The sequence below is a fragment of the Musca autumnalis genome, unplaced genomic scaffold (genome assembly GCF_047663935.1).
Source record: "Musca autumnalis isolate F117 unplaced genomic scaffold, ASM4766393v1 scaffold_4, whole genome shotgun sequence".
Classification (NCBI taxonomy): domain Eukaryota; kingdom Metazoa; phylum Arthropoda; class Insecta; order Diptera; family Muscidae; genus Musca; species Musca autumnalis.
This window is the reverse complement of record NW_027411977.1, coordinates 59729293-59749585: the sequence shown is the minus strand read 5'-3', so window position 1 is coordinate 59749585 and position 20293 is coordinate 59729293. Positions and strand designations below refer to the sequence as shown.

At 36.1% G+C, this 20293-nt stretch overlaps 1 protein-coding gene across 1 annotated transcript; it reads left to right on the top strand.

Moving 5' to 3' along the window:
• LOC141402960 (C-type lectin 37Db-like) lies at positions 1–702 on the top strand. The gene is made up of 3 exons (XM_073985086.1): positions 1–125; positions 192–265; positions 334–702. Exons 1-3 carry the CDS (start codon positions 11–13, stop codon positions 700–702), a joined length of 558 nt encoding a protein of 185 aa, XP_073841187.1. The 5' UTR covers positions 1–10.
• The last annotated feature ends 19591 nt before the right edge of the window (positions 703–20293 follow it).

The following is a 20293-nucleotide window of genomic DNA, read 5'->3' as shown; positions in this document are numbered from 1 at the left end:
ACGAGATAAGATGCAAACAAAAATGAGCTGCAATAGAGCTTTAATGTTTTGCCTCCTGTGTTTCATGGTCTGCCCTTTTGGGACTGGATCACGGACACCGAAAATATCAGCTACCGTATTAGAGGGTAAGGCACCGCTAATTGCTTGGCTCAATCAAAAAATAAATATGGTTTTCTTTTTATTGTTGTCAGATTATCCCGATGAATTGGAAGTATCGCCATTTACCAGAGTGGGCAAAAAACTATATCATATTGGCCAAAGCAAGGTATGTATCCTTGACATTAGAATGTTTATAGTAAAATTAGTAATTTTTTATTCGCAACTTTTTAAAAGGTGTCCTGGTTCAAAGCAAATTTGATTTGCCGATCTATGGGCGGCTACTTGGCTTCTTTTGACAATCAACAAGAATTCAATGAACTTTCAGAGCACCTAAAAACAAATTATCCCACGGATAGATGGTTGTGGATATCAGGATCTGATTTGCATTCTGAAGGCCAATTTTATTATTACAGAACTGGTGAACCAATGAAATATGCTGCCTGGTCATCGGGGCAACCAGACAATGCTGGCGGCCATGAAGATTGTGTTCACTTGTGGTACAGAAATTCCAAATACGAAATGAATGATTGGATGTGTAACCAAGGCGCATTCTATATCTGTGAAGCCGACAAGCCTAGTACAGTTGTGGTTAGTGTGTTTTAGAAAAAACGATTCATGGTCTGTTTTCTAAGATGATTCGAATTCAAATTCGCTCGATGTACTACCAAACTCCGGTTGTTGGAGAAATGTTTGTTTGATTGAAAACAAAAATGAATCAAAAATTTTTCAAAAAAAAAGATGTTTGGTAGTAGTTCGAACGAATTTGTATTCGAATCGTCTTCGTGAAACACGCCGTCAGTTCCAAGTAATTTTATGCAAATGATGAAGGAATTACACACTTAAACAAAAAATAAAGAGATTTTCTAAACATAACTCTTAATATATTTTATTGTGCGCATTTGAGATATTAGAATATCATTAGAATACCTTCCAAATACCGTTTAAGGTACCAATAGGACAATAGACTGAATAATTTTTCTTGGAATTGCTACTGAAATAGATTACTTCACAAACAATTCATCAAAAAGTTCCATATTTTTTTTTAGTTAACGATTTTATAAGCACCCCCACCCAATCATTATGAACTAAAGCGATGCCGTAAAATTAAAGTTAATGTCGATTTGTGGCGCCTGAATCCCATCCTTTGTTTTTTAACGTACATCAAATACCTATTTACAAATTACTAAGAGTTTGTTGTTGATTACGAGAGCGTTTACCTAGTTCACGACGCACAGTGGATCCACTTGTATAGAGAAAGTGACCAAAACTATTTCCAGTGCAAATAGCAAGCTAATACGCTGGTTACAGCTGAAAAGACATATTTGGAGATAATTTAAACGCATTCTGGTGTAATAATTTTTTTATAAAGATGCAGCAGCGTCAACTCCATTTCAAGAAATTACAAATGATGCATGTGTAGAAAGAATTGTTTCTATTATTTATTTTATTTATTTATTTTTGATTTTTACATGTATAACAAAGTCTATAGGTCAATGACTGAAATACACTATACATAACACTGTGAATTTAACTACTCCAACTAAAGGACATAATGAACTAACAATTATGAACTCTATTAAAAGTATTAGAATAAGTACTTTATGAATGTGAAGCCAATTTAATTGAATTTCAGTGTACAAATTTGAATGAAGTATTATTTAGTACAAACTTTTTGTTGACGTTTTCCCATTTTTAAGTCACTTATCTAAAATAAAATGCATGAAGTCAATTTCAGTAGTGAAATAAAACTACTTTTGATTTTTTTTTTTTTATTTTTGTTAAAAAATGTTTGGGGAAATTCAAAAAAACCTGGGGAATTTTTGGAGAAGTTAGGGAAAGGAGGCTGAAAAATACTGGCAACGCTGGTTAGACCATACAGTGTTGTCTCCTTTCTTTAGCTCATCTTGGTATACATTCAATATCATCTTCTGGGATTGGATCTGTGGTATATTCGTCGTCTTTGCTACTATCGGATACAAACAGTTTATAAAAATGCTCTTTCCATATCCTGAGCACACTATCTGTAACAGTTACCAAATTACCTTGCTGGTCTCTACAAGAGGATGTACCTATACCAAAGCCATCAGTTTGATGTTTCACTCTTTGGTAGAACTTTCGGACTTCATTCTGGCTCCTGTACATTTCGATTTTTTTCACACTCCCGCTTTTCCATTTCTCTCTTTTAACTGCGGAAAGTACGTTTTTCCTCTCTCCTTATCTCCCGATACCTCTCTCGTACTCTACGCGTTGCTACTGATCGTAAAGTAGCCCTATATGCCGCATTTTTCTCTTCGGTAGCAGCATGACACTTCTGGTCATACCATGGATTCCTTGGTGAAGGTCTCTGGTATCCATTTGGTATCTGGTATGGATTTTGCGGCTGTTTGCATAGAGTGTGTAATAGGGTTATGACTTTTTTACAACCTCATATCCCTGTATCATAGCGTGATGAGTTTTGCCATAAGATTACATAAAATCTTAATTATAAGGTGATTCGGTTATTATGGACAATTTCTTGAAGTCACTGAAAACATATATATAATTGAAAAAAAACTTTAGAGCCACATGAGATAATTAAAATGACATAAAATTTATTTCTCACTATTTTTCTTCATTTCTGAGAATCGTAAAAATGTCGTAAACGATTTTATTCAAAAATATAATTTTTTAACAAAAAACAACAAATTTAAAATTTTTTCAAAGCGACTTTTTTAATATTTGAATAAAATAAACGTTATTATAGTTATTATAGTTAGGCTTATATTTATTCATTTGTGCAACAAAAAATAATTTTTTGAAAAAAATTTTTTTTTCATTTCATATATTTTTTCAAAAAATTATTTTTTTAAAATCGATTTGTGCGTGAACTTTTTTTATATTTCAATGGAATAAACGATAGCATAGTGATTAATAGGCAAAATTTCATTCATCCCTGCTACAGGAAATCATTTATGAGGAAAAATGTCAAAAAGTCATAACCCTAGTGTGTAATATTTTGCCATTGTGATGATACGTTATCGGGACGAGCAGTGCTTTGATTTAGCAATTGAGCCAGTTGGGTTGGATATGCTGTGGCTATCTGTTGTGATTGCAGCTTACCGATGTCTAACTTTCGTGTTGTGTCTGTTCGTACTTTATTCGCTATGTTTAACCGGGTACGTAACTTTGCTGCAACAAGGTAATTGTCCGAGTCTATGTTTGGTCCTCGGAACGAACATACATCCAACACACAAAATGATTAATTTGATTTCTTTTTTCTCTGATCCGGAGACAGCCTTATGAATGTCTAGATGCTTAAATCTGATGCTGCTTATGATCATGTTTTTTGCCGCTGCGAAGTTTATCAGCCTCATACCATTGTCAGATGTTTCACTGTGGAGACTTAATATCCCGGCTGTTGGGCCAAAGATATTCTCGTTTCCAATTTTGGCATTAAAATCGCCTAGAATAATTTTAATATCATGGGCAGGACAACGGTCATATGTTTCTTTTAAGCACTCGTAGAACATATCTTTGGTATGTTCGTCCTTGCTTTTATCCGTATTGTAGCATGTCTTTTATTCACTGGAGTGAAGCTGGAGACCAGGCACTTGTTAGCTCGCTACCTTTAACGGGTCTTAAAGGCAGCTCCCCAGGTGACACCACGGGGAGGTCAGTGTCCAATTGAGATGAAAGAAGGGCCAAGATAAATCCTTGGCTTTGCCATTGACAATTCACAAATGACGCAAAAATATGTAAATAAACTCAGCAGGTAATAAAAAAAGTACTATTCTTAAATAATTATGTATTTAATTGAAATATTTATCATAATAAACTTAAATAATCCAGTCTTAAATAACCTATACAAATGTTTCATACAAAATCAACCCACAGAATAACTTATTCATTCTATTCTTCAACTTAAAGACAAGACCAAATGTAATGAAAAACAAAAACTTTAATATTGATTTTCTTATTTCTAATCTTCTCATAATTGGGGATATAAAAGAAAAAAATTGTTCAACGTAGAAACGAATTAAGAAATAAAAACTTTCACCATTAATTTTCGACAAGCAGAGCGTAGTATGTGAAAAACGAACAGCAGCCATTAGCAATCGGGTATACCCCAACTTTAGAGACGACGATGGTTGTCATCCCAGCCACCATTGTTGTGGATTACACTGCTGCGACAAGATATTGCCGGATGACACACGACACGCCATCTTTGACTCTTGCCGTAATCATCACCATTGGCATTATAATTATCCAAGGAGAGCATCATTATCATCATCTGTGTCAACGCTAATGGCATAACGAGCAACATCAGCAGCACCAGCAACAACCAACACAAACAAAAAGTGCCAACAAATTGTGAACATTAAGTGGATAAAATGAAAAAAGTTTTTCTTTCTTCTTTGTTGTCGTCGTCGTTATCGTCATTTTCTTAATGATTACGGTGGCATCAGTGCCACCATTAAATAACGGTAATAGTTGAGAACAGCTTATAATGGCCGCAGCCGCAAGTGGTAGCAAGGAATGACACTCATACTTCGCCTGGTACGATGGTGCTTCTTCTGTTGCCAATGTGTTGGTGTGCGAGCTCTTTTTTCTTTAATTCCAATAATGACAGTGTCAATTTGTGAGGACTGACTGATAAACGTTTGGTTTTTTTGTTGCAGCCGTTACAGGTCAAACTGCCGCAAAAAACCGAAAATGTGTGGAGTTTTTCTGTAATTTAATTTCTCCTTTTTTTAAGATGAGAGGATATTGGAGGCGCATGCGTCATACCCGTATATGAAAAAACACCCTTGCAAAGTGGAAAGAGAAAACATGATTTCCTTGAGAGTTCCTTATTGTGGGCGTATCCTTAAGGACAACATCTATTTCTGTCTTTCTTCGACTTATGCCCAACAGTCACTTGTAGAATCGACTTATTCTCCTACCGTTCATGTTTGACGTTTGACTTGTGATGCCTTGGATTTTTTTGGTTTCTTTGTTGTTGTTTTTTTACATTTTTATTAATTTGTCTTGTTCTTTTTTTTGCGTGTTTCTTTTGTTGGTTTGTGGCATGAGAATGATAATTGTTGCAATTATAATATTAAATTGAAGGATCATAACACTGGGGAACTATTGTACTTATTAGTATGTGTATTTACGAGAATGTATATGTATGTGTTGCTGTTAATATGTATGGTTTGTCGTGATAATGTTTTTCAGGGTCGATTTCATTTGTTAAGAAAAATCTATTAGGTTGGTCTTCAAAGAATTAAAAAAAAAACAAGTAAGAACGGCGTTATTATCCTCACCACGAACTCTAAAAGAGCTCATATGTGCCGTCATCGTGGTTCTTTCCAAAACATGGACCAATATCTACAATGTTCCGAATTAATATTTTGCATCCTCTGCCAAAATACAATATTAAATTACAGCAATCTCGGTTCGAAGGTTTGACAAAAAACCCTCGGTATGTTTATGTATACCGAGGGCTTTTGTCAAATTTTCGCACAAAATTGGAGAAAAGTTTTGTAACCACTGTGCGCCTTAACTAATATTAAATGAAAGGTGCTTACACCTTGGAAGTTTTTGCGGATTCTGAAACTCCATTGTTCATAGATGAGAAAAACAAGTAAAAAAGTGTCAGTCGTCTTTGCCGACAGATATATACCCTCAGCCAATGTGAAGCGAAATGTATTTAAGGTCTCTTCAGAATTTCGTGGCCCTTTTTGGACATTTGAACTTGCCGACAAAAATGTGGATTAGGAATTAACTGCACTAAGACACAAATGTTGAACTTTTGTGGGGGAGGTACCCTTGGAGGACCGATATGGGTCATTTTAGAAGTTAAACTAAATTTTGACAAAATATTAGGAGTTCCAAAGTTTGGACCAAATTGGTTGCCCCATTCAAGTGATATCGTCCTAGCATTTTAGTGACATTTTTTTAAATATTGGGGAGAAGTACCGGAAGTTGTCGACCGGTTTTGCCCCATGAAACTAAGTTTGAATATGATATGACGAAGACCAAATGTTGGACCAAAGCGGTTGAACAGTTCAAGAGTTATCTTGCTCTCCGACCGCCACATATGTTGACATATGGGTTTTACACCTTTCGGGCTGTTTTCCGGGGAAATATGGACTTGTACCTGAAAAAACATTTACCGTCGTAATGGTGGTAACGAATGCAAATCGCTTCAACGAAACGTCGGTGTCATGCTTAAGTGTTCCATACGCCATTTGCCTGTTTTGAGATAATCGCATTTTAATGTTTTGCGTCACAACTGTGTGGAGCTGGCTAAAGCAAATATTTACATTTTTGACTTGGAATATTTATAATAGTGTATAGAACATATTTGCAAAAATTTAGAGGAATATGTATTGGAATATAAAAGTTATAGAGATTTTTTAAAAAAAAGAATTTTTGTCGATTTGTTCCATATCCGCACTTATGACACAAATGTGAAATATTGTAAATCACTTGGAACAAAGTGACAAAAAATTTTTACATATTTGCCTCAATAAATTAAATACTTCTAAATCGAAAATTAAAATTCTGATTTTTGAAATGTTTTTTTTTTTTAAACTTCTAAGTTTTTAAAGTATTAATTTCATAACTGAAAAAAGTTTATGCTTTTCCGTCGAGGCGTGGATATCTCGGAAACTAGGGCAGATAGGAGAAAGCCGACTAATAATTCAGAAAGAGCATACCGGAAAACCCTCAAAAAGTTAAAAATGGCATATGGAACACGACGAAAAATCAAAGTGATTCGAGAGCAGGTATTAAAGTGAACTTATCCGAAATTTTGTGTGAGAGGTACCAGAAGGAGTAGACAAATATAGTCCATATTCGAACCTGATCTATATCTGGTAGATATATAAGGATGTGCAAAGTATGGATTACATCGGTCACTCCCTTCAAGAGTTATCGTGCGCAAATTTTTTTGAAGGTTTGAGGGGGAGGTACCTGAAGGAGTGGACCGATATAGCCCATCTTCGAATTTAAACTATGTTTTGATAAAATATTACGAAGGCCAAGGTGTCATAGGGGCTTTCTTCACCTTTCCTGCCATTTTCTCAGAAAGTATGGACTTGCCCCTGATGAAACTTGTACAGTCGTATGGGGGGAAGTGAATGCAAGTTGCTGCAGCAAAAATCAAAGCGATTCGAGAGCAGGTCCTAAACTGAACTTATCCGAAATTTTGTGTGTGAGGTACCCGAAGGAGTGGGCCGATTGTGCCCATATTGGAACCTCATCTAAGTCTGGTAGAAATTTCACGATGTACAAAGTATGGACCGAATCGGTTACTCCCTTCAAGAGTTATCTATAGTGCCCACAAATTTTCCGAACATTTTCGAACTTTTGTGCGGGAGGTACCGGAAGGAGTGGACCGATATAACCCATCTCCGAAGTTAAACTAAGTTTGGACAAAATATTACGAAAGCCAAATTTTGGACCGAATCGGTTGATCCGTTAGAGAGTTATCGTGCGCTCCAGACAGACAGACGGACGGACATTGCTAAATCGACTCCAAATTGTGTGAAACACATTTCGTCCAAACATACTTGGGGTCTAAAACCATTATTTTGATGAGGCACATTTTGCCCGTATGAAAGTGTATATACCCTTTCTAGCCTAAAGGCTGAGGGTATAACAAAAGATGCATGAGAGAAAATTTCTTTCCTTCGATAATCATACGAAATTATTCCAAAATTGTTCAGAAATCTTTACGAAAGTTCGGAAGGTACCTCAGATTTTCATACGACATTATTCCGAAATCGTTCAGAAATCTGTACGAAAATTCGGAGAAAAAAATTCGCATTCCGAATTTCCCAAGGATTTTCTTCCAAATTCGTTCCGATTTCTGACCGAAATCGATACGATTTCGCTCCGAAATTTCATTCCGAAATTATGTCAACCACTTCATACAACTTTCGTTAAGATATCGTTACGATTTCGGATCCGATATCGGACTTAGCGTCCGAATTTTGTTCCGATTTCGTTACGATTGGTTTGCTGGGAGGAGACGCAGAAGCTTTGGTGGTGTGTACGCGGTCAAACACGTGTGTTTCGTGCTTTGTTGCTGTTAACCAACGTAGCAAACGAAAAGGAAAAGAAAAAATGGTAATAATTATGTTGTTCTTTTTTCTTCAGTTTTCTAAATACAATCGTTGAGTAAAGACGGTAAAGTGAGTGAAAAAATCAGTGTTTTGTGTTTTTTTAAAGAAATGGTGATTTTTAATAAATTAAATGCCCAATAAATTTTATAATTGGATATTTTCAAACTGAATTCAAGATGTGAATGGAAATATTTATTGTACAAGGAAGAAATCGCATTTAATATTGGTAATTACATCAAAAAAAAATTTCATATACATACATATGTATATTTGAAATATGGATGTATTTATGTATTACATTATATAATCATTTGATTCCAGATGTCCATTTCCCGCTGATGATTTCAACTTTGAGGAAAATGAGTTTTATTTCACAACGATGTTTCTACATAATTTTTTATACCCTCAGCATTTATGCTAACGAGGGTATATACACTTTCATACGGGCAAAATGTGCCTCATTGAAATAACGGTTTTAGACCCGAAGTATGTTTGGACGAAATGTGTTTCAGACAATTTGGTGTTGATATAGCAATGTCCGTCCGTCTGTCTGGCTGGCTGGAGCGCACGATAACTCTCGAACGGATCAACCGATTCGTTCCAAAATTGGCTTTCGTAATATTTTGTCCATACTTAGTTTCAGTTCGAAGATGGGATATATCGGTCCACTCCTTCCGGTACTTCCCCCACAAAAGTTCGAAAATGTTCGGAAAATTTGTGTGCACGATAACTGTTGAAGGGAGTAACCGATTTGGCCCATATTTTGCACATCGTAAAATTCCTACCAGACTTAGATGAGGTTTCAATATGGACTCAATCGGTCTACTCCTTCGGGTACCTCCCACACAAATTTTGGGATTAGTTCAGTTTAGGACCAGCTCTCGAATCGCTTTGATTTTTTGTAACAACTTGTATTCACTACCCCCCATACGACGGTACACGTTTCATCAAGGGCAAGTCCATACTTCCTGAGAAAATAGCCTGAAATGTGGAAAAACTCTATGATACCTTGTGTAGTGGTTGGAGCGCAAGAAAACTCTCGAACGGATCTGCCGGTTCGTCCAAAATTTGGCCTTCGTAATATTTTGTTCAAACTTAGTTTCAGTTCGAAGATAATTCTTGGTCATATTTTCATTACTTTAAGTACGTCCTCCGCAACATTTTTGAACTTTAATGTTCAAATGTCAAAAAAATTCTGAAAAGACCTAACTACATTCGATCTGTCCGGGATGAAAGTTTCAATTCACATAGGCTGAGGGTATATCTCTGTCGGTAAAGCCGACTGATACTTTTTTACTTGTTTCTTTCTAAAGTGTGACTTTTTATACATTATGTCATTCAGTTTCTTTTATTAAAGTCTGTTATGTATTTCTTTGGAATTTTGTATGTACATATGTGTCTGTTGTTGCTTTTGTGTGCCTTTCTATAAACCACCGCCATTTATAAATGTGTGTATATGTTAGAGATAGACAGTGAGCGCTTACTGAGAGCAAGTGAGCATACATTTCACTGTGCTTTACATTGAAATGTACGCTCCCTTGCTCTCAGTAAGCGACCACCGGTGCATGTGTTTTTTTTTTTTTTTGTGGCATTTAGGTTTGTATTTGTTTGCAACCAAACAAATATTTGTTTGCACAGAAACATATATTTGTTTGCAGGAGCCAAACATATGTTATGTTTGGGACTGATTGCAAACAAATATATGTTTGCTGCAAAATAAGTTTATATAAAAAACTGAAAGAAAAATATTTCATTGATTTTGAACCAACGTAGAGTTTCATTGAATAAATGAAAAGTTTCATTAAATGAAAATAATGAGTTTCTTCAATATTCCAATAAAATTTCCTCAATTATTAATTCAATAAAGTAGTTAGAAGTTACTATTCTATTATTGATATGAAACTTTCACATTAATACTGTTTCATGATTTTGGTGGTGCAACTGCCCAGCTAACAATTTTTTCCGATTTTTTTCCTAATTCGGAACGAAACTCTGCACAAGTATGCGATTCTGATGTCGAATTCGTTCAGAAATCGGAACAAAATTGTGTGAAGGTGCCCACGAATTCGGAAAGTTTTATCGGAAAAAAATCGGAAGGAATATTAGAGTTTCTTTCCGAATTCTGAACGAATTCGCAAAAAAACTCGAATGAAAAAAGCGAAATTTTAAGGGAATTTTCGATTATCTGCACAATTTCGGAAAAAACTCGGAAGGAACATTCGAAAATCGGAAAAAATTCGGAAGATTATCGGATGTTTGATCCGATATTCGGAAAAAAATCGGAAAATTATCGGATGTTTGATCCGATATTCGGTAATAAATCGGAAGATTATCGGATGTTTGATCCGATATTCGGAAAAAAATCGGAAGATTATCGGATATTTTATCCGATATATGGAAAAAAATCTGAATATTTTCGTAAGGTTTTATCCGAAAATCGGAAAAAATTCCGGTTATTTATATTTCGGAAAATGTTCGGATGTTTAATGCGAATTTTTTTATTCTTTATTTCATCATCTTCACAAGTTGGATTTAATAGTATTCATTGCTGCTGCCCGCTGATATTGCGTGTTTGCAAAATTATAAAACACAACTTTTCCTAATAAAGTTTCCATGTGTCATCACGATGTTGGTCTTTATTTGGCGTATCTAAAATAGAATTAACAATATTTGTTATTATAAACAGCTTTTTACAAAATGTGTATGCAAACGTCCAATTTTAATTTATTTTAAAACACACAATAATTTGTTCCGCTACGTCTTACTCACTTAACTGCTGCGAAATAACTAAAAAACAAGGTACAGCATGCAAACAAAGCAAAGAAATTTCCCTTGCCGCTGGCGTTGTTTGTATACAATCAACTCTCAACCAGAGTTCGGGATTTTTGCTCGCGAGAAAAATACACAGATCAAAAATTCTTTCAGATTATGTGCAGAGTACTCGGAAACTAATCGGAAAGAAAACAAATCAAAATTTCCCTTCCGAGATTGTGCAGAGCTCTCGGAAAATAATCGGAAAGAAAGGTTACGAAATCTCGGAAAAAAATCTGATATCAGAGCCATCGGCAAAAATTGTTGGCTGGGTGGTAGTTGATGTGTCCATATATGTAAGTTTCGGTTCACACAGGCTGATGGTTTATCTCTGTCAGGGGCAAAACCATATTTCCTAAAAAAATAATTCGAAAGCTGTGAAAAGTGTAGTGGCTGGAGCGCACGATAGCTCTCGAACGGATCATCCGATTCGGTCCAAAACTTAGTTTATGTTCGAAAAAGCACCATATCGATCAATTCCTTATAGTATCTCCCTCTCAAAATTGCAAAAAATTCATTAAATGGTACGCACGATTATCTTGGACGGAGCAGCCGGGTTGGTCCCAACTTTGAATCTCCTAATATTTAGTCCAAATGTAGTTTAACTTCGAAAATGGTACATATCCCTTAGGGTCCCTCCCCCACAAAAGTTCAACATTTTGTTTAAGTGCAGTTTCGAACTTGTTCAAAGATCCTTGGGGAAATACAAATTATATACAATTAGACCTTGTGGTCCTGTTTACAGCGATATTATTTTTTGTGGGTAGTTTCCATGTTTCCGGCTTAGGATATATCTCTGTAGGCAAAGTCGGCTAATTCTTTTGTATTTGTTTCATTTATTTTCAGCTCCCCTCGGTAGCATTCATAATTTGATTAATTGGATGTGTTATCGGAATAATTTGTCTGATATTAGTCGTTTTTTAATACTTTGACTGGTTGGTAATGTAGACATTTCGAACAGATGTGTTGACATGAGTATACACATCCCTACATAAGTACGGATATGTCAATAACATTTGTTTTAGTTTGCATAATGTGGGGAAAAAGGCGAGTACAATGCCATTTAGGAAGGACAAACAAAAAAAGGGGGAAAGCCATTTATCTTTCAATTAAAAAATATTATCAATCATTTTGTGTTGTAATGAATATTGATGAAGTGGTGTGTGTATAATTTAGTTAACAATATTTATGTATTAATATCGATGTTTGTTGGCATTGTAAGCTTAATTTTTAGCCGGTTAGGTATTTTGTAATATAACAAGTGTTAATAGGTTATGTTTTAAATGAACACCCCACCCACACATTTTTTTAATGAAATGAACTAATACTATAAAAAAAGTCCCTTTATCTCATGATCAACTGGAATACCAAAAATTCATTTCAAAATCGGGGAAAAATGACATATGTCATAAATTCTAGTTTTCCAATAACACTCAGAATTTATTTTATTTATTTATTCAAAACCACTTTCAATTAACATTATATTTTAATTTAATACGAAAACATTAATGCGATTGCCTAAAATTGCTAAACATAACCAAAACCATAGAACAAAGTTCATAAATAATAGCTTATCGATGATTAAGTGATAGTCGTTCTCTCTCAGCTGGATATTTTTTTGTTCATATTGGCCATGTTTAATTCCCATGAGTTGTGTTTATTAAACGTGACATTGCAAAACTTAAAGATGACACTTTAATTATATTTTATCACCACTTAGGGAAGACGAGACACTGTGGTGACAGAAAACTTCAATGGAAAGACCAAATGAGTGAGCAGGCAAGCAAGCCAGCCGGCAAACAGGCGAATGGAATGTCAATAATAACAAATACAACAGAAAATAATGAAACAATTATCGAACAACTTTGTAATTATTGATGTTAAGAGATTTGTTAATTAAAAACGCAAAAAAACGTAATGAAAATCCCCCAACAAAAGGAGAGACGAAGAAGTAGTAAAGGGGCAATAATATTTATTTTGTTTTGCTTTTTGTTTGATAGTTGAGTTGAAGTTAATCAATTAAAAGTATTGCAATGAAAGAGGTTGGTCCAAGTGAGTGCGAAATGCAAAAATGAAAAACATTTTAACATGCCGAGCATGGATTAAAAAAAAAAAACATTTTGCAAAAATTTCAACTTTTTGTTGAATTATGACCTACCACCTTTATAGAACGTTTGCAAACGTTTCGTATTTTGCAAAAGAACAAAACGAAATATAACCCATGTTGACCGAACTCGCTGTTTAGTTTCGTTTTGTTTATATTCGTGAGTGCGAACGAAACGAATAATGAAAGTCCTCAACTTCACAACAATTCATAGAAAACGAAACCGTACAATAAATACACAGAGATGGTATTTACCCGGTAAATACCCACTGTGGGTATAACACCCAACTCTTAGGTATTGGTTGTGAAATCGTTTCAAAATGGTCAGTTTTACAATACTTTAAACCAGGACGTACGCAAGGGGGTGGAGGCGGCCTCCGCTCCCCGAAATGGTTTGGTCGGATAAAATTTTTTGAGGTAATTTAACAAATTATTATGAAATCGTTTCAAAATGGACAGTTTTACAATACTTTAAACTTTAAGACACCCCCCCCCCCCTTGTTGTTAAATAGTAGGAGAAAAATGTAATGTTGTGCATCATAAAGTGCTAATATCTGCTATAAGTAGCATACGCATCTGAAGTTTTTCCTATCAGTAGCAAATTCGTACATTTTGACGAAACCCGCTTCAAACAATTTAAAGTCGATTTATCCAAGTTTATCCGTCTCTCTGGCTTGAACTGGTAACTCATGATAACTCTCGAACTGATCAACAGATTTCTTTCAAATTTAGGATCTCGCAATATTTTTTTCCAAACTTAAAGACATATCGGTCCTCTCCTTCGGCCACTTCCCCCACCCACAAGACTTCAAAAAAGTTCGAAATCGATTTTTCGAGACATAGATTAGGTTTGAATATGGATTATATCGATTCACTGCTTGTACTCTTTCCGAAACATCCAGACTAAAGCAAGTACGAAATGAAATGACAAATTACAACATTGACATCCTAGGCCTGAGCGAGGTGAAATGGTTGAAGAGCGGCGTCACAAATATGGCCTCAGGTCACCAATTTCTGCACTCGGGTCATAATAATTTTCGAATTAACGGCGTGGAACTGCTACTATCTCCAAATGCCAGAAAAGCTCTCATTCAACATGTCGCGATTTCTGACCGCCTAATTTCTGCCCGGTTTCGAACAAAATTCCGAAACATCACTGTCCTACAGTGCTCCCACCGACCCTGATGATGAGGAAAACAAAAAAATGTTCTACGACCAACTTGAGAACACTTTGTCATCTATCCCTGGAGGTGACATAAAAATTCTTATTGGCGATTTCAACGCTAAAGTTGGTAATAACAACTGCAACCTCAAAAATGTAATGGGCAACCACGGTCTTGGACCAACCAGAAACGACAATGGAGACAGGCTAATAGACCTATGTGCCAGACTCCACCTATTCATCGGCGGAACTAAGTTCCCACATAAAGATATTCAAATACACATGGGAGTCTCCTGACAACCGCACACGCAACCAGATCGACCACATACTTGTGAGCAAACTTTTCCTTGGTTGTTTGATGGACGTAAAAACACGCCGTGGTGCTGATATTGATAGTGATCACCATCTTCTTGTAGGCAGTATCAAACTACGTCCCGCCGCCATCCACACCACCAAGAAAAAACCCAGATACAACATAAAGAAACTGCAAAATCCACAAATAGCTGTGCAATACAAAAATGCAGTAGCACAATATTTTGAACCTTTTTTTTTTTTTTGAACCACCCATGTTTTTAATAAAGTTTGAATTTTAAAAGTCCACACTTTTTTAATTAATATTTTTTAAATTCCCTCGTCTAAAGACAAGATTTTTAGATACTTAATAAGCCAATAGAAACATGTGATGATCCCTTTCCCCTCGTTTTCGAGATAGAACGGACATCGCAAGACGCTTTTACAAAAACAGTGTCTCGTAGATGGTCATTTGCCACAAAACTATGCAATATTTTTCAACAAAAAATTACCGAAGGTAGGTCAAAATATGCCTTACTTCATGAAAAGTATCTGTTAAAAAAGTCTGGTACTTTTCCTGGAAAAAAATCATAAGAAATATTGATCTGTTCCAGAACATGCAAGAAGCTACTATTTTTCACTAACATTTTTCCTTTATGTTATCGAAAAATATAGTAAAAATTAGTAGATTCTTGCAATACTGGAACAGACCATATATTTTTGAGCTGCACAACTAGATGTGATCCCTTAAACAAAACTAATACAAATATAGTTTTTTTTTTGGGTTAACCTCCTTTATGAGGAACCCAGTGGCTTTATTAAATTCGGTTATATATAAACGTACTATAATAAGGTGATAGATTTATGTATGTATAGTTGTCAGTGCTACCAATCACAATATTCACACAAAACGCAAATTTTATGTGGAAAAGTTGCCATAACTAAAAATCGGCGCTTTAGGGGTAAAAAGCTTCAAATCGGCATTTCTACCTTTTTGGTCTAAAAATCGTCAAAATGCCGATAAATCGGCAAATCTGGCATCACTGTGGTTGTCTATGGTAAAAGAGAAATGCGTTTTTGCTCCGTCTCCTCTCCCTCTCTCTTAAAATTTGCTTCCAGTTCTACCACTTTTTGGGGTTAGGAACGCTACAGGTCAAAAAGGTAAAAAATGGTAACTAGTAAGCAAAGGCTATAGTGCGACGGGGCCGACCATGTGATACCCTACACCACTACCCCTGGGAAATAGCTTTCAGCAAATCTAATGGTCTGTTCCTTTACTTCTGAAAATGGCAAAACCGGCAAAAGTAGTAAAAGTTGAAAACTGCTGCCATATGAACTGCATGATGTCTAAAGTAAAGGAACGCTTTTCGAGTAAAAAGTGGTAAAACTTGAAGATTCTTGAACGTAAGGGAACAGAGCTTAAATTGTATAAAAAATTCAATTGGACAATTAATCCCAAGCGTATTTGCAATAATGCACAAATTGAGAATTTCTCTGTCATGACAGAGACAATTTATAGCATGGGAGGAAATTGTGGTTCTCTACAGAAAACCATTTTATATTAGGCAGTAGTCCCATTATCTACCAATTTCATTATTGCAGTTTGTGTCAGGGGAAAGGTGAGTCGTTCTTTTTTCATATCGCTCATTTACTCAAAGAGTGTCATAACACGTTTTCTGAGTTTGCAATTTCTATTTTTTCTACGACTTCTACTTTATCTTGGGTCAAATTTTCATGCTGATATCTTTAAAACTCGACGAGTTATAGCTCATTTACTACGAGTTTCGCATAATTCAACACAAAAGTTTTTGGAGTTTATGAAGCACTAAAACACGTCAAATCATGCTTGATCATGCACAGAAATTTAGCACTGATATCTGGCTATCTGGTTGCAAAATATGATCCATGTAGTTATTTTAGTTTTAGAGTAATAATATTTTTAAGTTGGGAAGTCAAATTTCAATCGCCAACTTAAAACGCGTTTTTCTCGAAACTTGATTTTTCGAGATGTGTCACTCTTTGAGTAAATGAGCGATATGTAGGCTACTTTGCCGGTATATGCCCTGCAGGAATTAAAGTATGGACCAAATATAAAATGTTTATATTCTTCATACAAAATTAGGGGTCCATTTCACCCGCTAAATAATAGGTCTGTACGATAACCCAAAAGTTTGTACAAATTTGCACAAACTTTTACAAAATGCTGTTCGAAAACAAACTTGTAAAGTAAAAAGAGAGCAAATTTGGAGACAATAGTGAGAGAATTTTGGAGAGCTTTGGAGAGTTTTGTTTACAAGTTTTTGCAAGGACAATTTTTCTTGTAAGAACTTGCAAGTTTAATCAGCTGATTTAAATTCGAATGTTTTGTGGCGGACTTCTTGGCAACAACATAAACAAACGTTTGGTTATTAAAATAAATATAAACAAGTAAAAAAGGATCAGTCGGCTTTGCCGACAGATATATACCCTCAGCCTGTGTGTATTGAAACAATTTCTTCCCAAAATACGTATGTATTTAGAGCGTTTTAAAAATTTTGGGCATTTGAACCGACGAAAATGTTGATTAGGATTAAATATCAAAAGTTTTGCGGAGGAGATACTAAAAGGAATGGGTCGACATTGACCGTTATGGAAGTGGATCTCCAGCCACAACATATGGTACCATAGAGGGTTTTTACACTCTTCGGGCTGTTTGCTCAAGAAGTATGGACTTGCCACTAAAAAAACTTTTGCCATCGTAATTGAGGCAGCGAATGCAAGTTGCTTGAACAAAAATCAAAGTGATTCGATATCAGGTCTTACAGTGAACTTATCGGAAATTTTGTGTGGGAGGTAACGGATGGAGTGGACAAATTTAGCCCATATTTCAACCTGGTCTATATCTGGTAGATATATTAGGATGTGTAAAGTATAGACCAATTCGGCCACTCCCTTCAAGAGTTGCCGTACGAACAATTTTTCCGAACATGTTTGAAATTTTGTGGGGGAGGTACCTGAAGGAGTGGACCGATATAAGTTATGTTCAAACTTAACCTATGTTTGGACATATTTTGGACCGAATCGGCAGATTCGTTCGAGAGTTATCTTGCGCTCCAACCACCTCACACGGTGTCATAGGGTTTTTTTTTGCAAGTTTCATGCTATTTTCTCAGGAAGTATGGACTTGCCCCTGATGAAACTTGTACCGTCGTATGGAGGGCAGTGAATACAAGTTGCTAAAACAAAAATCAAAGCGATTCGAGAGATGGCCCTAAACTGAACTTTTCCGAAATTTTGCGTGGGAGGTGCCCGAAGGAGTGGACCTATTGAGACCATATTGGAATTTCATATTACTCTGGTAGAAAGTTTACGCTATACAAAAAATGGACCAAATCGGTCACTCCCTTCAAGAGTTATCGTGCGCACAAACTTTCCGAACATTTTCGAACTTTTGTGGGGGAGGTACCGGAAGGAATAGACCGATGTAGCTCATCTTCGAACATAAACAAAGTTTGGGCAAAATATTACGAAAGCCAAAATTTTAACCGAATCGGTTCATCAGTTCGAGAGTTATCGTGCGCTCCAGCCAGCAGGACAGACCGACAGACAGACAGACGGACGGACATGGCTAGATCGACTCCAAATTGTCTGAAACACATTTCGTCCAAACATACTTTGGGTCTAAAACCATTATTTCGATGAGGCACATTTTCATCGTATCAAAGTGTATATACCCTCGTTAGCCTAAAGGCTGAGGGTATAATAAACAAGTGAAAAAAGTATCAGTCGGCTTTGTCGACAGAGATATACCCTCAGCCTGTGTATATTGAAACAACTTTTTTCCAAAATACGTATGTATTTAGGTGGTTTTAAACCTTTTGGGCGTTTGAACCGACAAAAATGTTGATTAGGATTAAATATCAAAAGTTTTGCGGAGGAGATACTAAAAGGAATTGATCGACATTGACCGTTATAGAAGTGGATCTCCAGCCACAACATATGGTGCCATAGGGGGTTTTTACACTCATCGGGCTGTTTGCTCAAGAAGTATGGAGTTGCCCCTAAAAAAACTTTTACCATCGTAATTGAGGAAGGGAATGCAAGTTGCTTCAACAAAAATCAAAGTGATTTGATATTAGGTCCTAAAGTGAACTTATCCGAAATTACCGGATGGAGTGGACAAATATAGTCCATATTTGAACCTGATCTATATCTGGTAGATATATTAGGATGTGTAAAGTATAGACCAATTCGGCCACTCCCTTCAAGAGTTACCGTACGAACAATTTTTCGAACATTTTTGAACTTTTGTGGGGGAGGTACCTGAAAGAGTGGACGGATATAGCCCATCTTCGAATTTAAACTATGTTTTGATAAAATATTTCGAAGGCCAAATTTTGGACCGAATCGACAGATCCGTTCGAGAGTTATCTTCCGCTCCAACCTCTACACCAGGTGTCATAGGGGCTTTTTGCACCTTTCCGGCCATTTTCTCAGGAAATATGGACTTGCCCCTGATGAAACTGGTACCGTCGTAAGGGGGGGAAGCGATTACAAGTTGCTGCAACAAAAATCAAAGCGATTCGAGAGCAGGTCCTAAACTGAACTTATCCGAAATTTTGTGTGGGAGGTACCCGAAGGAGTGGGCCGATTGAGTCCATATTGGAACCTTATCTAAGTCTGGTAGAAATTTCACGACGTGCAAAGTATGGACCAAATCGGTTACTCCCTTCAAGAGTTATGTATAGTGCCCACAAATTTTCCGATCATTTTGGAGGAGGTACCGGAAGGAGTGGTCCGATATAGCTCATCTTCGAACTTAAACTTAAGTTTGGACAAAATATTACGAAAGCCAACATTTGAACCGAATCGGTTCATCCGTTCGAGAGTTATCGTGCGCACCAGCCAGACAGACAGACAGAAACACATGAAACACATTTCGTCCAAACATACTTGGGGTTTTAAACCATTATTTCGATGAGGCACATGTTGCCCGTATGAAAGTGTATATACCCTTTCTAGCCTAAAGGCTGAGGGTATAAAAAGAACCACAACATTTTGAAAAGACCCTGGAAAATCGTCAACATTGTCCAAAACTAGGTTTGGTTGCGTTTAATGTCAATTTTTCGCTTATAGTTGTGACCGACTACATAATTTATACAACTCACAGCAGTAATCGCACTTAAATACCGCCATTAAAAACTTTCACCAGATGAGAGTTTCCCCTACGGCTATCGAGTTTACAATATTGCAGCAAGGTAAATACACTAACAGTTTTGAATGACAGCGTAGCTCAAATATCGCCCGATTGACTGTCTTAAAGAGTGCAGAAAGCTGGACTCCTACATGTTTCACAACGAGATTGACGATTTTCATCCATTAATTTTCATCCTAAAGGAAAATTTTCAACTGATATAATTCGAATGTGAGGCAAAAAAGCTCAAACTACCTGTATTCCAGTTTGCAACATTGTTTTCTTTAAATTTTTCGTTAAATTTTTGTTTAAATGTAGTTATCCTGTTTTATTTCATGCAATTTGGCCTTACGTGCAAAAATCGTCAAAATTACGATAAGTCGTCAAATTCGGCAACACTGCCCTGTATACACTCTTATATGAAAGTTTTAATTAACATAGGCTGAGGGTATATCTCTGTCGGCAAAGCCGACTGAGGCTTTTTTACTTGTTCATTATAAATTTGAAAAATGTTACAAGTTTTATGTACGCGAACACACTTTTGGTCTGTTCCTTTACTT